The sequence below is a fragment of the Pleurodeles waltl genome, chromosome 7 (assembly GCF_031143425.1).
Source record: "Pleurodeles waltl isolate 20211129_DDA chromosome 7, aPleWal1.hap1.20221129, whole genome shotgun sequence".
Lineage (NCBI taxonomy): Eukaryota > Metazoa > Chordata > Amphibia > Caudata > Salamandridae > Pleurodeles > Pleurodeles waltl.
In genome coordinates, this window is record NC_090446.1 from 1,113,504,760 (window position 1) to 1,113,530,176 (window position 25,417).

Consider the following 25,417-nt stretch of genomic DNA (forward strand, 5'->3'; position numbering starts at 1 on the left):
TGCAGCTTCATAGCAGGAGTTTCCTCTCCATTCATGTCCTTGACAAGGCCACCTAAAGGTAAAAGAATACAAAGCAGACAAAGTGCATTATACTATCAGCATATTATTTAGCTGCTAACATGTTCAGATCCTCTGTACTGATAAGGTGCTTCCTGGTACGGATAGCAGCTGGTCAATGGGTAGGCCCTGGCACTTCGGATCTTGTTTTACATCCCTTTAACAATAGTTGGTGTCAGGTGTCATTGGTGAGAAAAATAAACAGGAAGTTCCATGATCTCATTATAGCTACATTAAGTACAGGAATTCATTCCACTATTAGGGTTCTGTAAATTGATTTATTCTTAAAAATATTAGAGAATACTAAATTTGATATGCTTTATTGAGAAATACAGAGACAGAGCGTAAGAAACGAGTACCAATAAACTACTATTTTATCACTTAAGAATTTTCAACCTAGGATGGAACTCAGACCTTTAATTATAAGCTACAAATTTAATTCCCCTACACTACTGCTTTTCGTCTTTAAAAATCTACATAAAGTTACACGTAAGAGCTCTCCCATTCTATTTCAGGAAATTATTTAAACCAATTACTTAGTTCAATAGGACAAATACTAGCACCTTAAATCACCGCAACATGGAATTTAGTGGATCATTTCAAAACTCTACCAAAGGGATATTCATCTCTCCCTCCAACCCAAAATCACAAACCAAATCATGTCAACTCCTTAAAAGGTTAAGGCATGATTAGTAAGTACATAACAATTATTATTTTGTCACTAAAGCTCTTCAACCAAAAATCAAACCTTAGTCTTCAAATTACGGGTTATCAATTTATTTTCTCTACGCTATTACTGTTTGTCAGGAAATGACTAATTACTTTGTTCAGTAATACAGATACATTTCTAATATGTTCAGAGGAATTATTTTGTTCAATGAAACAGATACTGGCAGCCTGAAAATAGTCTTGCCAAGATATTATTAAGTTTTACATTTCAAGTTTCTAATAAAGGAGCATATATAGGTCGTTTTGTCCCAACTTCACAAATCTATGTACAATAAGCAATTTTTTGTGCAAGCCAGTTAACTCTGCTATCTAATCAACCATTAGACTTAACCTATATTCGTCTATAAGTGATCTCTAGGGTAGGAACATGAATACTAACTGAACTGTGGGACAAGTTACTTGTTCCTGAGCAATATGCTCCAAGCATGGAGATCTAAATCATTATAGTAAAATGTATAGTTCATTTTCAGTGTTTAATCCTTCCCAAACCACATTTAGGGCCTGATTTAGAACTTGGTGGAGAGCAATGCTCACAGTAGGGAATTATAAACGCCAGATAAATAGATAAATAAATAAATGTAATTTAGCTTGGTATTTTATTTATAGACCAACAAGACTCATACTGGTTCTAAGATCAGGATACATCAGCATCTAATTTGAGTGTCCTAGGGCTTGTTGTATACAGCTATTCTATGTGTGCCAAGGTAATGCTAATGAGATTCCAGTTTGTCTTTTGAATGCATACTTCATTGGGTACTCCACAATACCTTACAGAAGTCAGCGAGCTCGGACCTCGGACTCCCAAAGATCTTTTAATTGGGACCACAATGAATACTGTTGCTAGCTCCTGCTTTAAGTAACCAAAGTGCTTACATTTCTGCTTCAGAATGACAGACCGAGAGTATCTACAGCTATATTTTCTTCTCAGTTGGATTCTGGATAAGGATTATTCCCGGGCATGCCAGTGTACTTGATCTTTTGGTTGCGCATCATCCAGAACTTGGCAGCTATATGAGAGTCATGCACGTAACGAGGGCCCCTGTGGGTCTAAGGGCCTCTAGTGGCCTGCTGCCCAGCCTAGGGCCCATCAACATATTTTGCAGGGAGCCCCAACAATTTGTATTACACCATTCAACAGTTCTATTTTGTTAGTTATGAATGTCAATATCCAAGATGTTCAACTGTGGTAATGGAGCCAAACCAACATTAGACCCCAATGCAAATGTGTAGCTCTCTGCACTCAGAGTGGTCTAAACACATTGCTAAAATCCTAAAAGCTCAATGTAGTCTTTATCCTAAGACTGAGCTTTATGTTCAGAAATTGCCCCATATGATTAGACATCCACAGGTATGGCTAACACAAAATATATACAGGTATAGCCCTTGTGCATACATGCTGTGTTTTTGTGCTGGGGTCTTGCTTGTGCCCCAGATATCAAATGTCAGCTCATGTTCTCATTTTTAATTTAGCTGCGCAGTAGATCAGACCCCTGCAGAGCAGTGTTTTTTTTATTTTGCTTCATCGCTGTAGAGGTGGATTGGCCATGTTTTTTAATCAACCCTTTGGGGACACCTAGGCCTACATTAGGCGGTGTGGTCTTGTACTAAATATAGTAGAAAGACTCTAATACATACTTATTCCAAGCACATAACCTAGTGGATGCCAAAGCCTGCACTAGGGACCCCTTTAAAGATCCTCATCAAACAACCGACTCTTTAGTCCTAGTGTGGGTGTAGGATTTTACTCCATTTAAGATACATGCTGTAGTGGGTAGGAAAGGTTGCTGCCACCCACAGCACACATGCATCCACACACAATAATTTGTGTACCGTCCATGGTATCTTTGTGAACCGTCCCTCACTGCTGTGCCATGGCTTGGAGAGTGGTGTGTGTCGGGAAACTGACGCAGCAGTCTCAACTGCTCCCTTGCCCCATTTTTAAAGCACTTACTTCCATCTCCTGGACCTCTAATGCCCTGCTGGTATTTTGGACATGTGCTTTTCCATAAGAAATGCACTCTTGTCTCAGTGCCTCATCTAGGAAGTGTACTGGGGTAGCCAGAGGGGTTCAGCCAGCAAATGGAATTTGCTTTTGAGTCATTAGACCAGAATGCAAACCGTGGGGTGGTGTCTGAGGGAGATGTTGAGAGATATGCTTATTTATTTGTTTTAAATATAGAAACTTTACAGCCTAGTGAATTTTTTGATTCTGTTATAATTTTATGGTAGAAATCCTATGGTGGCGGATTTCCAAAATTGCCCCCTTCTCTCTTTCAAGACTGTACTTCGCTCCAGTGCACCCCTACTATGAGGACCAGGAACTGTGAGCAGATTGGACCGATCATGAAGTCTTTTCACTGGCTCCTATTTGATCTTAAGTTAGATTGCATTACCTCAGGAATGCTAAGCACTTTGTTTAATGCTACCACCTGGTCACTCATGGGTTAACTACTTATCATCAACTGGGTTGCTTGTATCCAGTGTACACCTGAAGATTGTTCCTCCTGGATAGGCTCTCCAGAGCATTTGCCTTGGGATCTTTTCTCTAGCCCATGTCTGTTAGTAGTCCATCTACTGCACTGCATGGACTCTACCGAACATTTAGCATGGCTTCCTGTCTCAATTGTAGGCCTGTGGATGGCTCTTCTGCCACTGGTGGCTGGACCCTAAAAACATTATTCTGGCAGCTCCTCTTTATATACTTGATAATGTTGTAACTGTTGCACAAATAATGCTTACGGTAGCTCGCTGTTGCAGTGTCTATAGATAAATGCCAATAAAGAGAAGTTTAAAAAATATATTATTCTGGCTGCCATTACCTGGTTGTCAGAAATAATGCATGTCATGTGTTGCACCTCTGTCATTCCTGGATGGGCTGTGTACTGCTTGTTACTAGACTTATATTGGGCTTCTCCTCTGTCACTTCTGCTTGGTTATTAGCAAGAAAGTTCTGAAATCTTTGGGACCCTGCCAATTTCTTGATGGTATATGAGTAGGTGGTATTTGTAAGAGCTGGGCATTAGGTTATAGCCTCCTTGATCTGTGGCATGCCACAATTGGTTTGTCTTGATACTTTGTGAGTCTGCACAACCTTAAAGAGACCATGATGACCTGGTTAACTGGAACCAATATTTCTCACCTGTTGCTCTGCGTGATTCTGAAGCGCCTCTGTCATAGCTGCCTAAATCATGAGCATACAATGGCTGCTCTTCTGCTATTGGATTCTGTAGAGACCCGTTGAATCGTTGAGTGTGTAGGAACTTTTTCAAGAAGTTTAGGGCAAACAGGGGTTGCTGGGCTTACATTGTAATGAATAGCCTTTTTCTTACTAGTGTCCTGGGTTTTTACCCTACTATTTAGCTGAAATCCAAATACACTTCTTTGGCATTTGACTCTCATGGTAACAAAAGTTGAGCAGTCAAAAGCTTACTCAGTGAGGTGGTATGTATTTGATATTTATATAGCACAAACCTAGCCAATTGGTAGCACAGTGCAGTACAGGGCGGTGTAGGGTACAACCCCAGGAGTCTCCTGGCTTGCGTAGCTGCTCAGGCATGCACTCCATTTAAGGAGGTGAGGCAATGTACGCACAAGCCACTGTCTGCCAGGAGTCACTCTGTGACAGATGGGACTTTGTGGAGGTGTCTGACTTGAGCCCAACACACCACCCACCACCCAAACAGTTCAACAAGCCTGAAGTATGCAACAATCGTCCAGCGGAGGTCAGACAAGGCCACTACTGCTGAATACAATCTTGTGGTAGTGTTCACTTCTCTGGGTGCATTTGGTTTCTGCGAGTGTGGCTGTACACAAGTGCTTAATCGCATTGCAGGGGATTAGATCTCTGTGAGTGTTGCAACTTCAGCTGCTTCAACCTCAGGACATGCCACAACAGCTATTGGGTCAACAGGCCTCACCACCCATCCAGGCAGTGCAGATCCTTCGCTGGGTTACAGCAGACTATGCTCGTACGCTTCTTGCCTTAGCTCCTACAGTCCTCCAGCACCCCTCTTTAGCAGTCAGTTAGCTCCTTCCCTCAAGGCAGGCCTCAGGCAGTTCATCTTCGTGCAGAATGTAGCCCTTTCTAGGTTCCAGGGGAGTTTACATTCAGCAGCCATAACCCTGCCACACATAAGAGTTTCTTAGTTTCCACTATTGTGAGACCTCAGGTGCTGGTAGAGAAAATCTTGGCACACTGGCTAGTAGTTTCTACCCTATTCATATAATAAAGGCGTACACAAAATGTGTGTTCTCTAATGGTCCAGACCTGTAACAAGTTTCAGGCAATTATTGCCTTTTGCTTATTATTCCCAGAATGGATCAGCCGAAACCTTTGTCTACATGTGCTAGCAGGAAGATGGGGTGCAGTTGGGAGTCTCCTCTCATGAGTAACCCAAAACAAGACCACAAAGGTGGGGAAGGCTGCTCCACTTAAAAACCTAGTAACCTCTGAGGGGCAGCAGTTCGAGAGAATAATGGAATAAGATGAGCAGGAGAATTTCCCTACACTCCAAAAAGACCCTGTGGGCCTCATTAACAAAGGTAAATTTAAACTTTTGGTGTAAAGTTACTATTTTTTTGCTTTTCACAAACGTCGACTGTAGTTTTACATGTAGTATCTTTACAACTGCAGACTCTCCGCACATAAAAAGATAGGAGAGTGTCTGCATTTGTAAAGATACTATACATGAAATTATACTTGTAGTTTATGAATGGCAAAAATAGTAAACTTTCGCCAAAAGTGTAAGTTTCACTTTGTGAAGAGGAGCTCTGTCTTCTATCTTCCAAATTTAGTTTCTGGTTCAATACAAAGAACCTCGGAAATGGTTTGGAGAAGCCCTGAAATTCAGTATGTTGTCTGGGGAGCTCTCGAACCTACATCTTATGCATAACATTGGTTCAGGAAATCAAAATGGATTCCTGTGTAGCCACGACCACGTGTAACAGACAAACTTTGGGCACACATGGGATAAGTAATTCACATGGGTCATCCGTGTCCCACATGGATGAAGTGAAGGACCTGGATTCAGTGGACATACAAGAGGGCAGTAGGCAAATCTGCCTGGCAGGTGACAGGTTAAAAGGCCAAATGCAAAAAAATCAAACCTCCAAAAATGTACTATAGGGAACTCAAGGTAGCCATGCAGGGAATCATTTCTGCTTCAAAATGTGGTCCATTTCTCCCATATATTCCTGCCACTACTGCACTGTGACCTAAGAAGCACAGGAAAACCACTTTGGTCATTCACAAAAACACTCACGAAACAAACTACACTTCAGTTCAACACTCTTTCAACTAAGCACTGCTCAAACTGTAGTGTGCAGCCCATTTGTCAGGCGTGAGAGCTCAATACAAGCAGTCACCCGACCTGCAGTAAAGCCTTCGGAAATGTAAGCGTTCTGCTGTTGGGAACACAGGCCTCCCCATCGGCAGCAACCATATAATAATGTATTACTAGGTCCTGTTGCAAAGAAAAAGAAGGGCAATCAGAGGGAGGTTCTGTTCATCTGAGGTCATAAGATCAGGCTGTAGCGTAGAATGTTGAAGGCTACTGACAAATGCAGAGTGTCTACTCCTGGTCATGGTTAGGTGTGACCTTTGCCCCCACATGTTTATGTTCTGCATTCCATCCCCTCTTTGAAACTGGTTGCCTGTGTTTTTCATCCCTCTTTCCGATTACTGACACTGCATCATACTCTGCACCTCTACATTTTCTATAGCATCCTGATTCTTCATATAAAGGACGCAGACTCATGCTTTTTAGCAAAAAATCATGGTATCTGATATTTTTGTATTTCCTCCTCCCTAAAATATCACATTTCAATGCACATCAATGTGCAAAAATGTTCCCCCTCTTTCTATTGTAAAATCTACCTCTGGGGTGTTCGCTAATGATGGCATTTTCTCCTGTATTCTGCCTCATTCTCTGACACTAGTTATCTGCCCTGCCCTCTGTCACTCTCTCTTTGCAGATTTGGGACACAGCTGGCCAGGAGCGGTTTCGCAGTGTGACACACGCTTACTACAGAGATGCGGAGGGTAAGTTCTCACATGAATCCTTCTAAGGACCGAGCCAGTGCTTCAGAGTTCATTAACCCAGTGCCTATTCTTCTTCCAGCCCTGCTCCTCCTGTATGACATCACCAACCGAGCATCCTTCGACAACATTCGGGTGGGTACCAGCTGAGCTGCAGTCGCACTGCACCCCTGTTCTGAGTGGTAGCTCCTTCTCCCTCCTTAGGCAAGGAACCCTAGCTGCTTGCTGAGCCACACCTGTCCCTCATGGGCGTCGGGATGGTGGTGGTGGGGGTATAAGGTGGGGTGCTTGCCTCCTCTCCCCTGGATTTAGGTACAGCCTGCTACGGCCACCATAGTGTTACGCTGCCTGCACTAGTACCGTACTAAAATTATGCCCCCCCCCCCCGAAATAATTTCTGCGGAAGCCCACGTTCTCCCTTGCTGTGAGGGAGGGCCCACTCCCCTATGAGGGACACTGACTCACTAGCCTCCTCAACATTACTGAGGGACTCGTCGCAGCTGGAAATGGTTTCACTCTATTGCCACTGGCATGAAGTATAGCTTCATGAGTCAGAGGGGGGGCACCTGTGTCCCTCTGTGCAAGTAGGACAGAAGGTTAAGGGGACGGGGCATTAGAGTAGCACACACCTGAATGGAAGCAAATGGGGAGTATTGGTGATGGGTTTCAAACAAGTGCTAAAAGAAGTGCCTACATCATCTTGCATCTCAATTCTTTGGGTCAGAGGTGGCAATTAGGATAGTGGTGTGGTATATTTTGTTTTTGGATTGCTACCTAATGCTTAAGTCTTAATGGAGTGTCAAATTGTTTTAATTGGTTTTTTGACCATAGCAAGTTAGGTACAACGCTTTCCAACAGGGGAAGACCCCACAATCCAAACTTTTAGTATCCTGGCTTAGAGCTCTCAGCTGCAAAACTGAAGAGCCTTTTCTGCCTGATCACCTCAAAGTTTATTTTGCAACCTTATTTTTCAATTAAATAGGGTGAAGTCTTAAGTGCTCAATGTTTATTTAATTGAACTGTTACGAACAAGGCATTAAAGGGACTGTGAACATTTGGTAATTAATTAAAAAATAAAACAGTTGCTAACATAATGGTCTACAAGGTAGGACTATCATTCTTCCTTAAACCCGATCCAGAAATCAATTCAGTTCTGGGCAATGAGTGATCACTGGAGCCAAAATCCAGCAGGTTGCCTTGTGCTGTCAGCTGTGGTATCTTGCATATAAGAGTCCGCCCGAACCTAGTTCAGATCAAATGTTGTATGACCAAGAAAAATGTCCAAGAGATGCCTCTAGCAGATATTTATGGTCTTTAAAGTGTCAAAATTTGAGGGTATTCTAAGTAGAGAACTGAGAGCCAGAGTAAGAGAGAGGTGCCTAGACAAAGAGAAGGCTTATCAATATTCTCTGATAAGTTGTAGAATACAGCCTAACCAGTCAGATGTCTCATGTAAAGCAAAATGCCATTGTTGTGTTTCGGACTCACGTTCCACGCATTTATTTCCTGTTGTTTTAGTGTCTGAGAACCTGTAGTCTACGCACAGGGCAGTGACTGAGAACACACAGTCTGAGCACAGGACAGTGACTAGGAACCCACAGTGTCAGCGCAGTTAGTGAATGAGAGCCTGCAGTCTGCGCTACAGACAGTGACTGTGAGCTTGCAGTCTGAGCACAGCACAGTGACTGAAAACACACAGTCTGCTCACCGGGCAGCTACTGAGAACCCGCAGCCTGTGCAAATGGCAGTGACTGAGAACACACAGTTTGAGCACAGGACAGTGACTGAGGACATGCAGTCTGAGCACAGGACAGTGATGGGGAATCTGCAGTCTAAGCACAGGGAAGTGAAGGAGACTCTGCAGTATGAGCACAGTGCAGTGATTAAGCAACCCACAGTCTGAGCATAGGGTCCTGACTGAGAGCTCACAGTCTGAGCCAGAGCAGTGACTGCGAACCCGTAGTCTGAGCACGGGGCAGTGACTAAGAATCCGCCATCTGAGCACATTGCAGTGACTGAGAACACGCAGTCTGAGCACAGGGCAGTGATTAAAAATGTGCAGTCTGAGCACTGGGCAGTGATGGAGAATCTGCAGTCTGACCAGAGGGTAGTGACTGAGAACCCGAATTCTGAGCAGTCAGTGATTGAGAAACTTCAGTCTGAGCACAGGGCAGTGATTGAGAATCCAAGTCTAAGCACAGGGCAGTGATGGAGAATCTGCAGTCTGAGCACAGGACACTGAGTGAGAGCCCACAATTTGTGTTTGAGCTCAGGAGACCAATTGGAGAACACTTGTGGAATAGACACCAACCAAGAACCAGAGTTTGATGAAAGGAACTTGGGTTAGATTGGAAGGTTTGCTACCATCAAATGTATTATCTGAATGTACTAAATACATTTAGTGATCAGTAACAGGTTACAGAATTGCTAAATGGGTTTAGGAAACCAAATCACATCAGTATTTGGGAGGGGCATGCTTTAGGGCATCCCTTTCAAATAGTGATTCCTTATGGTGTGTATTAATGGTTTGAGACCGAAATCTAGTTGCAAAACATTAATATTTTACTGACATCTCAAAGGAGTACATAACCCAGCTGGAAATGGCAAGTTGTCCCCAAGGAACCCTTCCCCTTTGTAAATATTGGCAAAAGCATGTTTAGTGTCTAAAAAAATATATTTTTCCTTTAAGGAAAATGGGCTGTATTAAAAAAATTGCTTTATTTAAAAGCAATCATAGACATGATGGTCTGCTGGCCCTAGCAGTCTAACATCCCTCTGATGGTCAGTAATTATTGTGCAATTTGCAATCTACCTCATTAATATTATGAGGTAGGTTGAATTGCGACCCACTACAATTCAGAATCCATAAATATTGACAAAAACATTTTTCTGAGCAGGCAGTGGTCCCTGGGAACACTGTCTGCTCCTAATTCTTTTTTAAATAAAAGTATTCATTTTCTTTTTTAAATGCATTTCGTTTTCCTACTAGGAAAAGGGGATGCATTAAAAAAAAAAAAGCTGACACCAGAAATCCACCATGCTTGTGTCTCTAACCAATCATATAGGGTCTCAATTTGTGAATAGGAATTTTGTGAATCAACCTATTAATACATGGGTTGGTTCACAAAATACCAATACATTATGCAGATGTTGATGGGCAACTTTTACCCACATCTACTGAAATAATTTAAATAGATTCCTAATAAGAAATAGCAAACACCCATGTACTAATGTGTCCTAAACACATTTAGCGATTCCCAGTGGGTCGCAAATGGACCTACCTCATTAATACTCATGCGGTAGGTCGTAATTTGAAGTCTTGAAGGTGGCTGCTGGGAAGGAGGTGTCTCGTGATGTCCCAAAATAGGACATTTTATCAGTAACATTGTAGCAGTAACAGACTGTGTTGGTAAGGTACAAGCAATAACTTTCCTTTCCGGGTTTTCCTGGCCAATGTTTTTATTTCTTCAAAGCCTTCTTGGCTTCAGGATTAGCTAAAGTAAAGCTTAGTAATTAGAAACCCCACCCCATGGAACTGGATGAGACTTCACTGACTTTAAAGGAGCACAAGGATCCCAGTATTTGTGCTAGGTATAGGCAAATTTCCCATTTCTTTAATTTACAGATTTATTTTTAAAAAGTGAACATTTGTACTGTGGAAATTCGGGGTTTGAGAAACTGCGGCATGGATATTGTAAAATACAAACGTAACCAACGTAAACAGATTTACTATAACACTATTAACTGCATTTTGTCTTGATTGTTTGGCTTTGAATATATTTCTTATGAGAACATTTTCAGAGAAATTTGTTTTCAAAATATACTGCAAGATATGTTGTTGCTCACCAATAGTTTGATATTGGAGATGTTCTTGATTCACAAGCAATACACTCCCAGTGTGTCTCACTATTCTGCAGACCTTTTCTGCTTTTGTGCTCAGACTGCAGGTTCTCAGTCACTGCGCTGAGACTGTGGGTTCCTAGTCACTGTTCTGTGCTCAGACTGTGTGTTCTCAGTCACTGCCCTGTGCTCAGGCCGACGGTTCACAATCACTGCCCTGTGCGTAGACTGTAGGTTCTTGGACACTGTCCTGTGCTCAGACTGTAGGTTCTCAGTCACTATCCAGTGCTCAGACTGCAGGTTCTCAGTCATTGACCTGTGCTCAGACTGCAGGTTCTCAGTCACTGCCCTGTGCTCAGACTGCAGATTCTCCATCACTGTCCTGTGCTCAGACTGCATGTCCTCAGTCACTGTCCTGTGCTCAGACTGCAGGTTCTCAGTCACTGACCTGTGCTCAGGCTGCGGGTTGTCAGTTACCGGCCTGTGCCCAGACTGCGGCTTCTCAGTTATTGCCCTGTGCTCAAACTGTGGTTTCTCAGTCACTGCTCGGTGCCCAGACCATGTGTTCTCAACCACTGCCCTGTGCTCAGACTGGGGGTTCTTAGTCACTGCCCTGTCCTTAGACTGCAGGTTCTCAGTCACTGTCCTGTGACTGTGGGTTCTCAGTCACTGCCCTGTGCTCAGACTGCAGATTCTCCATCACTGTCCTGTGCTCAGACTGCATATCCTCAGTCACTGTCCTGTGCTCAGACTGCAGGTTCTCAGTCACTGACCTGTGCTCAGGCTGCGGGTTGTCAGTTACTGGCCTGTGCCCAGACTGCGGCTTCTCAGTTATTGCCCTGTGCTCAAACTGTGGTTTCTCAGTCACTGCTCGGTGCCCAGACCATGTGTTCTCAACCACTGCCCTGTGCTCAGACTGGGGGTTCTTAGTCACTGCCCTGTCCTTAGACTGCAGGTTCTCAGTCACTGTCCTGTGACTGTGGGTTCTCAGTCACTGCCCTGTGCTCAGACTGTGTTCTCATTCACTGCCCTCTGCTCAGACTGTGGGTTATCAGTCACTGACTCTGCTCAGAATTTGGGTTCTCAGTCACTGCCCTCTGCTTAGACTACAGATTCTCCATCACTGCCCTGTGCTCAGACTGCGTGTTTTCAGTCACTGCCCTGTGCTCAGACTGCGTGTTTTCAGTCACTGCCCTGTGCTCAGACTGTGTGTTCTCAGTCACTGTTGTGTGCTCAGATGGCGGATTCTTAGTCACTACCCTGTGCTCAGACTGCGTGTTAATAGTCACTGCCCTGTGCTCGGACTGCAGGTTCTCAATCACTGACTCTGGTCCGGCTTCGGGGTCACTGTGGGTTTTCAATCAGAGCCTTGTTCCCAAACAGCGGTTCTCAGTCACTAACCTGTGCTCAGACTGTGGGTTTTCAGTCACTGCTCCGTGCTCAGACTGCAGGTTCTCAGTCACTGTCCTGTCCTCAGGCTGCAGATTCTCAGTCACTGACTGTGCTCAGAAATCGGCTTCTCAGTCACTGCCCTCTGCTCAGACTGCGGGTTCTCAGTCACTGCCATGTGCTCAGACTGCACGTTCCCCAGTCACTGACTGTGCTCAGACTGCGGGTTCTCAGTCACTGCCCTGTGCTCTGACCGAGGGTTTTCAATTACTGCCCTGTGCTCTGTCTATGAGGTCTCAGTCATTGCTCAGATTGCGGGTTCTCTGTCATCGGCCTGGGCTCAGACTGTGGGTTCCCATTCACTGCCCTGTGCTCAGACTGCAGGTTCTCGCTCACTGTCCTGTACTCTGACTGCAGGATGTTAGTCACTGCCCTGGCTCAAACTACGGTTCTCAGACTGAGGGTTCTCACTCACTATCCTGTGTTCAAACTGCACGTTCTCAGTCACTGTCCGCGGCTCAGGTTGCAGGTTCTCCAGTCACTGTCCTGTGCTCACACTGCAGGTTCTCAGTCACTGACTGTACTCAGACTTCGGGTTCTCACTCACTGGCCTGTGCTCAGACTGCGGTTTGTCAGTCACTGTCCTGTGCTCAGTGTGCGGGTTCTCAATCACTGCCCTGTGCTCAGACTAGGGGCTCTCAGTCACTGCCCTGTGCTCAGTCTGCATGTTCTCATCTACTGCCCTGTGCTCAGTCTGCAGGTTCTCAGTCACTGTCGTGTGTTCATACTGCAGGTTCTCAGTCAATGCCTGATGCTGAGGCCGCAGGTTCTCTTGTCACTGTCCTGTGCTCAGACTCCAAGTTCTCAGTCACTGTCCCCTGCTAATGCTGCAGGTTCTCAGTAACTGACTGTGCTCAGACTACGGGTTCTGAGACTGCGGCTTCGCAGTCACTGCCCGGTAGTCAGACTGAAGGACTTCAGGTAGTCAATCACTCTCCTGTGCTCAGAGTGTGCTGTGGCTAAGTGTTCTCAGTCACCGCCCTGTCCTAAAACTGCGGGTTCTCAGGCGCTGCCCTTTGCTCAGACAGCGGCTTGTCAATCACTGCCCTGTGCCCAGACTGAGGAACTGTGGGTTCTAGATCATAGTCCTGTGCAAAGACTGAGGGTTCTCAATCTCTGCTCTGTGCTCAGGCTGCGAGTTCTCAGTCACTCTCCTACTCTCAGAATATGAGTTCTTGTTTGTAATACATTCCCGAGAGGGTTGGTTTTCGGCGAATCTCGTGCCTGTCTCCAGAGAGTGGGTTCCAAGTCCCTGCCCTGTCCCCAGAGGGAGGGTTCTCGGGTATTGGCTCATGTATTCCAGGCTGTTTCTTCGGTGGCTCGCCTTCACGAAACTCTTCTCTTTCAGGCCTGGCTCACAGAGATCGGCGAGTACGCGCAGAAGGATGTGGTTATTATGCTGCTGGGCAATAAGGTACGTGCTTCCCCGCTCACCACACGCTCTTGTTTTCTGCCCCGTTAGCTGTCAGTCACGCATTTCCTGTTTTTCATCTTTGTCGTTGTCTGTTGAATAATAAAGCGGTCTCTACAACCGCTTACCCAGAAGGTAGTGTCTGTCCTCACTTCCGGTCAGGCCCAGTTTCTGCATTTTCTGCTCTTTCAGCGGTTGATTGGCGAATGCTTTGTAGTGAGACTCCAGGGGTGTTTGACACTACCCTGCAGGGGCTGACAGACCTACGATGGGGCCTAGAAGCTTCAAAAAAGGTCAGAAGCCAGCAGTGGTGTTTCGAGAAGTGAACTTTCAGGGGTGCAACAGTTAAACGTGCTGGTGTCACTTTCAAAAATAATATGTTTGCTTATAATGTTTAAATCAGCTTTTGTATGTGTGTATAAATCTGCATCTTTATATGTGTAAAAACACAAACCAAGTCAGATTTAATCATGTTAATGAAACAGCTGCTTGAAAGGTAACTGAACCAATTAATGTACGTGGCAAGTTGTAGTGTCTGTTTTGATTTTCTTTAACGCCTCAGAATAGCTGCGGCCTGCTCCACACTAGCCCCGTTCCTCACCCCCTCCCAGGGACCACTTAATGGCAGCCGCAGTGCAGACCCACCATTAAGCTGGTGCCCAAGCCCCCGCCATCTGAATTACCTGGACCAGAGCCCCGACTGGTGAAGGCCCTCATGGACCCAGCTCCAGTGCTTTGGGGGTCCCGCCTCCTCTCCTGTGCACACTGTCACTCGTGCCTACGCCACCCCCGTCTTCCACCTCGTCACTCTTCGTCTTCTTCCTTCTGCCTTTCTTCGTGCCTTTTCTCACACTCTTTCCCACCCATCCGTTGCCTCACACTTTTTCTGACCCTTCTATTGTCTGTTTTGCACTTCTGCTCGCTCGCGCTATTTCTCACCCTTCTGTTCTGTAGTCTTTCTCTCCCTTCTGCTGCCTTTATGTGCTGTTTTTCACCCTTTTGCACCTTTCTGCTTTCCCCCCACTTTCTCACCCTTCTGTTGCATTTTGATGCCCCCGTACTCCATTTCTGGGCCTCACATACACACTCCTTCCTCCCCTGCTCCTTATTTGCTAGTGTCGTGCTGTGCACCTTCCTAATCTACATACCAGCCCCACCCACTGCCACTGTGCTACTCCCCTTTCCCCGGGACTACTCAATGGCAGCTGCAGTACGGATGTGTGATGGACGCATGGAGCAGGTGCGTCAAAGGCAAGCCCATCTGTGCCTGTCCATGCCTGGACTGCACCCAGCGCCACAGATCCAGGCCCTTCCACGGCCTCAAGCTACTCTATAGAGCTCCTCAGGTCCCTGAACCTGGGACGCCCATTCACATGCTGCTGCTGCGCATATCACGCTACACTGAAGCAGTTTTCGCCTGCACCCACTGCACTTCACCTGCAACACAACACCCACCACATGCAGTGACACACTAACAGCACTCCTTCTGCCCTCACGTACAAACATGCACCACAAGCTATCATGCAAGGTCCTCAGAATCCGTTCACTCAACAAATATACCATGGGATTCTCTGACCTCATACCCAAAGACACTCTGGATTTCTTCTTCATTACGGAAAAATGACTAACCTCAGAATCAGCACCCGGCATCATCACAGCAATCCTAGGAGCATACGGATTTGCACACCAAGATCACTATCACAGACCGGGAGGAAAAACTGCAATCACATTCAAGGTCTCCTACAACTGCACTGCTACCATAGAAACCTCAACCGCCTACATGGTACACCTGCACACCAAGCAGCAAAATTCAGCAACACACACTCTAAGTGAAACCTACATATACCGACCGACCAATGGGACCCAGAGCAACATTAGCTGACAACACTGACTTCCTCGCCCTCTTCACTATTGACTCAAGCAACTACATCCCACTTTGCCTTCCACCTAAAGGCGCAAGAGGACAACACTACCTGACTCCTCAAGAGCATAGAGAACCCAAGACTGAAACAACACATCACCAAACCAATACAGTCTACTGGACACAACCTCAACATGATTTCCACCATCTTCAGCAACACTGAAAACTCAACAAGCACATTGCTCACTTGGACTGACCACACAATCATCCAATTCCTCATCAGCGTAACCCACCCAAAGAGACCCTCCACCACAGGCATGGACAAATGAACCTGGAGCAGCATCCAGTACCCCAACTGGGTAGACACCCTGGGCCTAGATCAACCAACCTCCACCAACAACCTAAACAGCCATGTCAGACACCTAGACGATTGGATCACAAAATGTGCAGACTCCCTGGCTCCCCAAAAATACAATGTTCAGAGAAGAACATTGAAGCAGCCTCACCGTGTTCTCATTGGCATGCATACCCTGCATCCCCAAAGCCACAGCCGGAGGCTGCACCTTCTCATATCTCTCTCCCAAAGCATTCAACGACCCCCTACCACATCAGAGCCTCCTCATAGTATCTCGAGTTCTGCAAGAAGCCGAAGACCTGGCTCTTTGATTACCCTCACCAGGAGACAGCTGGCCAGCACCTGCAAAGCACCGGGATACCCTCATAGGTAATTAGTGTGTTTTAAAAATACACATAACATAACAGATATTGTAGTGGTCCCAAGGTGGGTTGTCTGGGCGGGGACACAATAACAAATGGAGTTGGGATACGGGCCCCACCTGGACCTCCTTTATTGGCTTCATTGGGAACCAGCCACTGGGGTGAGTTTCTCCTTATAGGTCAAACAAGCAATTGCCCAGGGTGTCAAGTTAAGGGGAAGTCTAATTCAAGGGAGGAATCACATCTTAAAAAGCATTGGTGAAGGCACTACTAGGTCTGGCGTTGGCTGCCAGACTATAAGCTTTGCCACTGGCTGTAATTTTTAGAAGGCCACTATAAAACGTGGCCATCTCAGGCAGTGCATGTGGGACGCAACACACATCAAGCAGGAGGAAGGATCCCATAGCAGTGTCTGGTGACCTGCTTTGCCCTCAAAAACATCCAAATAAACAAAAAAATATTTTTGATAAAATTGCCTTAAAAGACTCACAAATGCCTTGCAATTAAAATTACTACTTTCTCTGTTTGTGACAGGTTTGTACTTGGGCATAATGCTGTCACTCGCAGGTCTACTGGCCATCTTGTAATCTGTGACGGGTGAAAGCAAAATGAGAATGACAATTAATCGGACCAATGGATAATGAGGCCTAACTGAAAGCATCCCCTTTTGTGACTGACAGCATTATGGTGAAACAAGCTGAAACATTATGTAGCTGAAGCATAGGTCATAGGTATGACTCCGAACATAGGCATCTTTGGTATCAAACATGTTGGAATCATACCCAATGTTTTTGCAAGCATTGGTTGTATGATTCCTAACACTCTGGGGGCTCCTTAGAGGACCCCCAGTATTGCCATTACGGACATCTGAGGATTTCCAGGCAGCCCAAGCTGCTGCCACTTCCCAGACAGGTTTCTGTCCTCCTGTTGCTTGAGAAGCTCAAGCCCAGGAAGGCAGAACAAAGGATTTCCTTTGGGAGAGGGGTGTTACACCCTCTCCCTTTGGAAATAGGTGTTACAGGCTTGGGAGGTAGCCTCCCCAGGCCACTGGCAATGCTTTGAAGGGCACATTTGGTGCCCTGCTTGCATAAACCAGTCTACACCGGTTCAGGGACCCTCAGTCCCTGCTCTGGTACAAAAATGGACAAAGGAAAGGGGGATGACCACTCCCCTGTCCATCATCACCCCAGGGGTGGTGCTCAGAGTTCCTCCAGAGGGTCCTTGGGTTTTGCCATCTTGGATTCAAGGTTAACAGGGAACTCTGGGAGCATCTGAGTGGCCAGTGCCAGCAGGTGACGTCAGAGCCCTCTCCTGATAGGTGGTCACCTAGCTAGGTGACCAATCCCCGTTCAGGGCTATTTAGTGTCTCTCTCTTGGGTGGTTCCCAGTTTCGGATTGCAAGACTCCAGCAGGAATCCTCTGCATCCTCCACTTCGACTTCTGACAGAAGAAACTGCATCTGGATGCTCCAGGACCCAACAAGCTGCAACAAGGAAGCAAGACGCCTCCTGCAACATTGTATCCCGGCTCCTTCCAGCAACTGCAACATTTCCCCGGTTGTGCATCCTATGAGGACAGCCTGTCTTTAGCCTGCATCAGAAAGAAGAAGGAATCTCTCTTGGGGTGAAGAAGTTGCTCCCCTGCCTCTGTGGGCACAAACTACGATGACGACCGGCTGCGTGGATCCCCTCTCCTGATGAGCTGCATAGATCCTGCATCACAGGTGGTGTACAGAAGTGGTCCAGACGGTCCTCTCTTCCAGCTGTCCAACTTGGGTCGAGGTAAGCCCTTGCCTGCCCATGCAGGACAGTACCCCCATGCACCATATCCCTTGCAGCTGCCAAGGCTTGTTGGCATATTTTCCACAAGATCTTCTGGCATCCTGAAGCTCCAGTCCTCAGCACACCATCCTGCGACGCACAGCTCCCTGAGTTGTTCTCCGGCGGTGTGGGAGCCTTCTTCGTAGTGCTGCATGGGCCTCTTCCTCTATGACTATTTCTCTCTTTTGTGATTTTCACTAATTGCACTGTTTTCTAACTGTTTTTATGCTGATTTCTGCATAGTAGTGTATATAATTTGTGTAGTACTTATCTCTTAAGGGAGTATAGCCTCAATAGTATTTTTGGTATTTGTGTCACCAAAATAAAGTACCTTTATTTTTGTAACACTGAGCGTTTTCTTTCACATGTGTAAGTACTGTGTGACTACAGTGGTATTGCATGAGCTTTGCATGTCTCCTAGATAAGCCTTGGCTGCTCATCCACAGCTACCGCTAGAGAGCCTGGCTTCTAGACACTGACTACACTACACTAATAAGGGATACCTGGACCTGGTATAAGGTGTAAGTACCATAGGTACCCACCACACACCAGGCCAGCCTCCTACACCATTCAGCACTTGTAACTGTTCAATGCCAAAGTAGTACATGAGGCCCCCGGACCCCAACCAATTATAGGGTTGCATCAATATGAAAGGCAATATTATCAAGAATATGTACTTACCCTATTCCATGAGGTCCTCAACTTTTTCAGTCACAGAGATTCTCAAGGCCTAATTGAAGTCCTTGCCTATTCAGGATGTCCTCCAGTGTATGTTACACACACATATCGAGATTATGAAGCTATGGTACTTGGCAGCAGTCATTGGAAGTATAGAAAATAGAAATCCAAGATGGCCACTTGCCACTGTATACTGCCAGTGGTTGCACAACTTTGGCAAAGCCATTATTGACAACCAGCAATCACTGGTAAAGCAAGACCAACTGGCTTTGCGAATGCTTGATTTTTAAGTGCCCTGGTTCATGAACACTGAGAACTGAAAATAATATTCCCAAATTGCTTAATTTGGTTAGTATTTCATAATGCACTTTTCTTTAATCTTGCCTTTGTGTGAACATGCAGAATCATTTATTACATAAAAGAAGTATTGCCCCGGCCAAGGGAGATAGTAGCATCCTCTGCCTTCCAAGGATGCGGGTTCTTTGCTAGTCCCATGCCTTGACCAAGGACAGGAGGGATATGTTTTTTGCTCGGGCACTTCCGGGTTTTATGGGTTTTTTTTGCCCGCCTGCCTTACTCTTGAGTAGGAGAGAGATTTTTTGCCACTGGGCTTTGCCGAACAGCCAGGGTTATTTGTTGCTCCCCTCTCGTGACCATGAGCAGGGAGTATTTTTGAACCCTACCCAGCCTTGTGCATTTACAGGGGAAGATTTTTCGTCCTTTAGTAAACAGTGCAGCAGTACTGCTATCAGTTCTCCAGCACTTCTTTCACCCTTTTAAAAATGAAGGTGAAGGAGGGCTACTGCAGCTGAGAGCCAAGCAAGGATTGGGTCTGCAGAGGGGTGTCATCATTACTCTGATAGGCAATGTGGGAAGGAAGGGTCAGGACAGATGAAACCCCACCTCCACAAGAGGGGCTACTGATGGGCAAGGTGAGGCAAAATCTCTCCCCTTGTCCGGGGCAAGGAAGGGATAAGGAGGTGGATGGCTGAAAATACCTATGCTTGGCCAACCCATGTGAATGGTGGGGACAGACGAGGGCATCTTTCAGCCGGCCATGAAGCAAATTTCTGCCTGACTTAAAATTCTAGGTCAGCCCTTGGGAATGAAAGTGTAAGGTCACATAAACAACCCTCTCTAGCTCGTGGGCTGGGAGAACTTTAATAAAGAAATACGCTGTTCATCCTTGCGCAAGGTATGTGTCAATGCCAAACCTCCCAGCCCTTAGGCGTGTCCCAGAGTTCCTGATAACATGCGTTTTTACTGACCCTTGTCCTCTTATCCCTGGGCAAGGCAATGACATGGCAGGCGAGGAAATGTCATTCTTGCAGTTTGAATCAAATGTGTGCCAAAGAGCCTTAAAATTAAACCTTTCAGTGTAAAAAGTTTGATGCAAATTGTTGAAAAGGGGTCAATCGTTACAAGGGGATACAGGGATCCCAAATCTACTCCCAGCTGACAGCAGCTCTGTGCCTATATTTGAAGAGCTTGTTCCTCTGCCTGAAACCGCAGTCTGCGGGAATCCAAACCTGAAAGACATCCCTAGAAGTGCCTTAGCTACCACCTTGGCAGTAGTGCCCTCGAACCACAGTACTGATGGACCCCTAACTGGATAACCAAGTTCTTTTCTGGGGATCCTCAACAATAGTCATAAGCACTAAATAGTCCCACCCATCTTCAGGGACCCCGGAGCATATATTAAAAATGACATATTGTAGAAAGCTGGCTATCTATGTAATGTACTAATGTAAAGGGACACTAGGCAGATAGTCCAGGGCGACTCCTATTAACTCACAGGAGTTAAAATAATAACCTTAACAGCTCTCTTTTTTGGTAATGTGGGCGAGCAGTTAAGGCTTATCAGAGGATAGTGTTAAGCATTTATTGCATACAGAGAGCCAATAAGCAAGACACACACTCAATAAAGAAATCCAACACCAATTTATAAAAATCATACAGATTTTATATGAATTTAGACACCAAGATCATCGTAATTGGGTAGGTACTTTTCAAGTTATCAATTTTTATAGGTTTCAAAACTTCACAGTGCAATTTCTGGAGCGGTGATGTTATCCTATGGGGGAAAACCATATTCTGATTTCAGGCACTTGTCAGCGACTTACAGGTCTCTCCTCCTGGACTTAAGGTGAGTATGGGGAAAGGTCCAAGGCAGTATTAACAGGTTCCCCCAGGCAGCACTGGGGTGTTCGGGTGCAGAGGTGCTTTTCAGCATTGGGTGCCCCATTTCACTCTATGGGGATCGATCCAGACACAAAGAGGTTGCTTGCTGGTCTCTGGGGGGGGGATAGTCTGGGCAAACCCACAGGACGTTTCAGTCCTTGAGAAGGTCAGCACGTAGGGACTCCGTTGGTCCACTTCTCCTCAGGGTGTGGGGCTCCGATGCAGTGGTGCCTTTAGGTGTCAGTTGCGGTGCAGGAGTTATTCATGGTTAGAGGAGGCCCACAGAAAGAGGCTGCAGGTGGTGACCGAGAGTCCAGTCTTGCCAACCCAAGGGTGGGCTCAGCTTTGGAGGATCACAGTACCCCGTTGGCACCGTCACCTCCCTCAAACTCGGGCTGTGGGGTTTAGATGCAGAGGTGCTTTGAGGCATCAAAAAGGTCGCAGTGGTTAGAGGCTCCTCTGGATCTTGGTTTTGCAGTGGAGGGTCAAATAAGGACAGCTGGGTCACACTCAATGTAAGTCTCACTGTCCCTGAAGTCCCTTGATGGGCCAGTCGCTTTTCCTCGGTGGTGGTTTCCGGACTGGACACAGCAAGCCTTGGCTTTTGAATCTGCTCTGGTACCCAGGGTATTGGTATTGTGGGGCTCCTGGAGGGGTCAGTATCTCGAAACTCGCTGGGCACATGGGGCTGACCACCTAGAGCTTTGGTGTCCTCTACCTAGTAGCTTGCTCCCTCCGTGGATCCGATGGTCAGAAACAGAGTGGAGCGGAGAGCTCCCTGTGGTGCCTGCAGATGCCAGAGAGTAGCTGCTCTACTCCAAGGGAGATCTTTCCCAGTTGTTGAGGTGCTGGGGTTGTTATCCAGCTCTTGGTGAACTTGGTGCAGCGATTGTCAATGTACAAGCAGCCTGGCAGGGTTTTGTTCCGATCTTTGGTGCAGGTCGTAAGTTCCTACTCTCTTTGGTCCGTCTTCTTTCTTTCTTGTTTCCCAGTTGTCAAAGTCTTGACTTGATCTGCTTTCCTGTTGTCAGGAGCCCTCTAAATACTCAATTTAGGGGTGTTAAGGGAATGAAGGGGAGTGATGGGTAGAAGCCAATGGGCTACTTACCCTCTAGATCACTACACCCCCTAAATGACCACTTCCTGTTGGGAGTGGGCATCCCCCTGTCCCAGAATTTCCTAATTCCACCACACACAAGATGGTGGAATTACTTTTTTCGTGTACACTTCAGGCTGCTCACCTTAGGGGTGTGCTCAACCTGTAAGTGTGACTCGCCTCTAGCATAACTCATTTTCCCACCTTTTCTGGTGCCCAATGGGCCTCAGGACTGGGAGAAGCTGGGGTCGCATTTTAAAGGCTGCAGAGACTTTGAAATCCCTGACCTTGGTATGCACTACTAGCCATCCTGTTGACAGAGGTGAAAACACCTCCTACCAGAGCAGGCATTGTTTCTGACCTCGGAGAGCAGAAGCTGTCACCTCCAGGGGGCAGAAACTCATCTGTGATGGCTGGCTGGGCAGTACCAGTCAGCCAGCACACTAGTGGACTAGTAGGTTTTAGGGGGTACCTTTAAAGGTACCCCCATGGTCCATTTTTTAATAAATCCAACACTGGCATCAGTATGTATTTATTAAGACAAGGTGTTTGATACCAAACACCAGTATTTTCCATGCAACCGTCATGTCACTCGTGATGACAATGTCAACTACATGTTCTAAGATGTCTGCCCGGTCACTTGTAATATCTAATGTTAGAACTAGACTTCACAGGGGCATATCTGCTCATGCAGACATGCCCTCACATGTATTATAATGCACCCTGTCTTAGGGTTCTTAAGGCCTGCTGTAGGGGTGACTTACATATAATGTACTCAGTACAATGTGTTTGCTATGTTGTGTTTTCACTCAGGGCTTGCACCCTGACACGCAGTCTGCAATGGCAAGCTGTGTGCAATTTGTGTGTGGGTCCCTTAAGGTGGCATAAGGTATGCTGCAGCCCTTAGGGACCCTATTTTGTACCCATGCCCTAGGTACCAGGGGACCCATTTACTAGGGACTTACAAGGGTGCTAAAGTCCCGTGCCAATTGTGAAACGATCATACATACTTTGTTTTAAGGAAAGAGCACTGGCACAGTTCTGATTAGAAGGCCTCAGTGCACTGTTTGAGTCGAAAATCAGCATCCAGTAGTTCTAAAGCGGGGGGGGCAAAAAGTGGGGTGGGGGTTATCTGCAAAGAAGTGCAGTTTCCTACACCTCTTAATATAATACATGTATACTTTCATATGCAGCCTATAATAAAACTAACATTTTCTAAAGTACATTGAATGTTCATTTTAAATCAATAGATAATCAGCAACTTATTTCTGTCAAAGAAAAAGGAGCACAGACATGTTTGACAGCCTTTATTTAAAAGAAAATGAAAAGGAATAAGAGACATTTTTAGCCATAGGCTGCCACTTAAAACACAAGAGCGAAAACTGGCACTGTGCCTGTAAGATCTCCCAGGAGCCCATATATCCCATCACGCCTCAGAGTTGACAGTGAGGTCAGTTCTCTTTTCCTACTGTTAGGATCCTGGAGCACTGAGCTCTCTTCTTTTGACAATTTTGTCAGAAGAGCTCTTTGAGACCTGTCAGATACCACCTATTTTTGATAGATCTTAGTACCTGGTGTACAAACAACTTTTTTCCTGTCAGAACTTATTTCTTTTTTCTGTCAAACATGCTTTCAATCTTCATGAAGTGCCCCTTCTGTGGTAAAAGGAAGGCTCAGACTGACCTACACTCAGTCTGTATTGTATGTCTACCAGAGTACCATCGAGCAGATTCCTTTCCTTTCTGCCTGGATATTTCCAGAATGAACCTGAAGGACAAAGAAAAAATCAGATTGCATGGACTCCATGAGAGAGGAACTGCAGGATCTTCAAGAGGCCTTGGGGACTACCAACCTTTTTCCAAAGAGCCCTCCTCTCGTAAAAAGCCTTTAAACAGATGAAGATCCCATGAAAGACACCAGAGACGTTGTTCCTGGTGGACGTCGAAAGGTAGGACGTCAAGAGTGGAGAAAATCCTTGTTTGCTCACCTTCGGCTTTGAAGTCGATGTCAAGAGCAGCTCCGCCACATATTCTCCACTCGACATCATGACAAACCTTACCATCAAAGCAACACCATCCATCGACATCAAAATCAGGATCACCGTTAATGCCGTCGACAACTACGAAAAAGCATTCATTGACGTTGAATCCTGCATCACCGAAGCGGCAGCCATTGATGTCGAAGACACAACGGTTGATGTCGAAACCCTTGGAAGAACCACAATTGACATCAAAAAGACCTCAAGCGGCATCTCAAATGCCAGTGATGTCAAGAGACCTATGGCTATCATCAGAAGTACACGCTTTACATTTAATACAGAGGAACCAAGGCCTCCTTCTCCACCCAGGCCCTCTGCTGACAATCCACAAAACATTTCACTGCATTTGCTGGATGCAAAAAAGACATGGACCTCACTCCTCAGATTCGGACTATTTGTGGCCATAATCCCCATCTAGACTTACTCTGTGTACACCCTTACCAAAAATAACACTGTCTCCTTTGTTTTCTCCAGATACTTCTTCAGTTCTTCCAGATAGACATACTCCTGTGCCAAGGTCTTCAGATAGATATAGGAGTCCACTAACTCATAGATCTAGATCTAAATCAGCACAAACTAGATCCACTTCATGATCTAGGAGATCTCACTTTCTAAATCAACACATAGGTGATGTAGATCACCATCCTGGTCTACCATCTCCTGCTCTTCAGTAAAAGACTACTTACCTATACTTTCAGATACACCACCAGCACGAGAGTGTAATATAGCTGACATTACCACCTTTAATGAGGTCTTGATGAAAGGAGCATTAAAGTAAAATATTGAAATTTCTACACCTATGATCCCCTCTTCAGTCATTTTAGAAACTCTCTATCACAGAACAGTATTAAGGCCATTACAACCTCTGGTGTCAGGGCTCTCAGAACCAACGATGCAGACTTTCCTGACTCCAGCTTCTTGGAGAGTGGCTTCCTCACAGACAGTGGCGGCCCATCCTTTAGGGCGGAGGGGCCATGCCTCCCCACCTTTTGCCCCCCATGAAGAGTGTCTGTCAAGCTGAACAAAGGTCAGCCTGACAGACACTCTTCATGTTCAGGTCAGGAAGCCAGGAGCAGGCATGCGCGATTTGAGCAGACTCCTGGCTGCCTGAGCTGAACTTTCCTGGGCTGATCCGATCACAGCTCCTATGGGCGTGACAGCCTCAGCCCAGCAAAGGTGCCTCGAGGCCCTCCCCTGGGTGACAAGGAAAGCGTCACCAATTGACACTCTCCCTGGGCGCTTCAGGTTTAAGCCCTGAAGCGCCCAGGGCGAGTGTCAATCAGTGACACTTCGTCACAGAGTGGGGTGGGGTCAGTAGTCTCACTGACCCCATCCCACTCTGTGACGAGGCTGGGACTGCTGCCTTCCCTCAAGGCAGCAGTCCCAGCCCTCCTGGGACCTGGAGGCCGAAGGTAAGTGTGTGTGTGTGTATGTGTGTGATGTTTCGAATTGAATGTTTGGTGCGTGCGTGCGTGCATGTTTGAATGGTATGAATGTTGTTAA

At 46.1% G+C, this 25,417-nt stretch overlaps 1 protein-coding gene across 3 annotated transcripts in view; it reads left to right on the top strand.

Moving 5' to 3' along the window:
* RAB37 (RAB37, member RAS oncogene family) overlaps positions 1–25,417 on the top strand; it is a 318,509-nt gene that overhangs the window by 215,893 nt on the left and 77,199 nt on the right. For all 3 annotated transcript variants that reach the window (XM_069200082.1, XM_069200081.1, XM_069200083.1), the window contains 3 exons: positions 6,760–6,826; positions 6,906–6,958; positions 13,461–13,526. In XM_069200082.1, the coding sequence (XP_069056183.1) occupies positions 6,760–6,826; positions 6,906–6,958; positions 13,461–13,526 (186 nt within the window). The remainder of the gene's footprint in view (positions 1–6,759; positions 6,827–6,905; positions 6,959–13,460; positions 13,527–25,417) is intronic.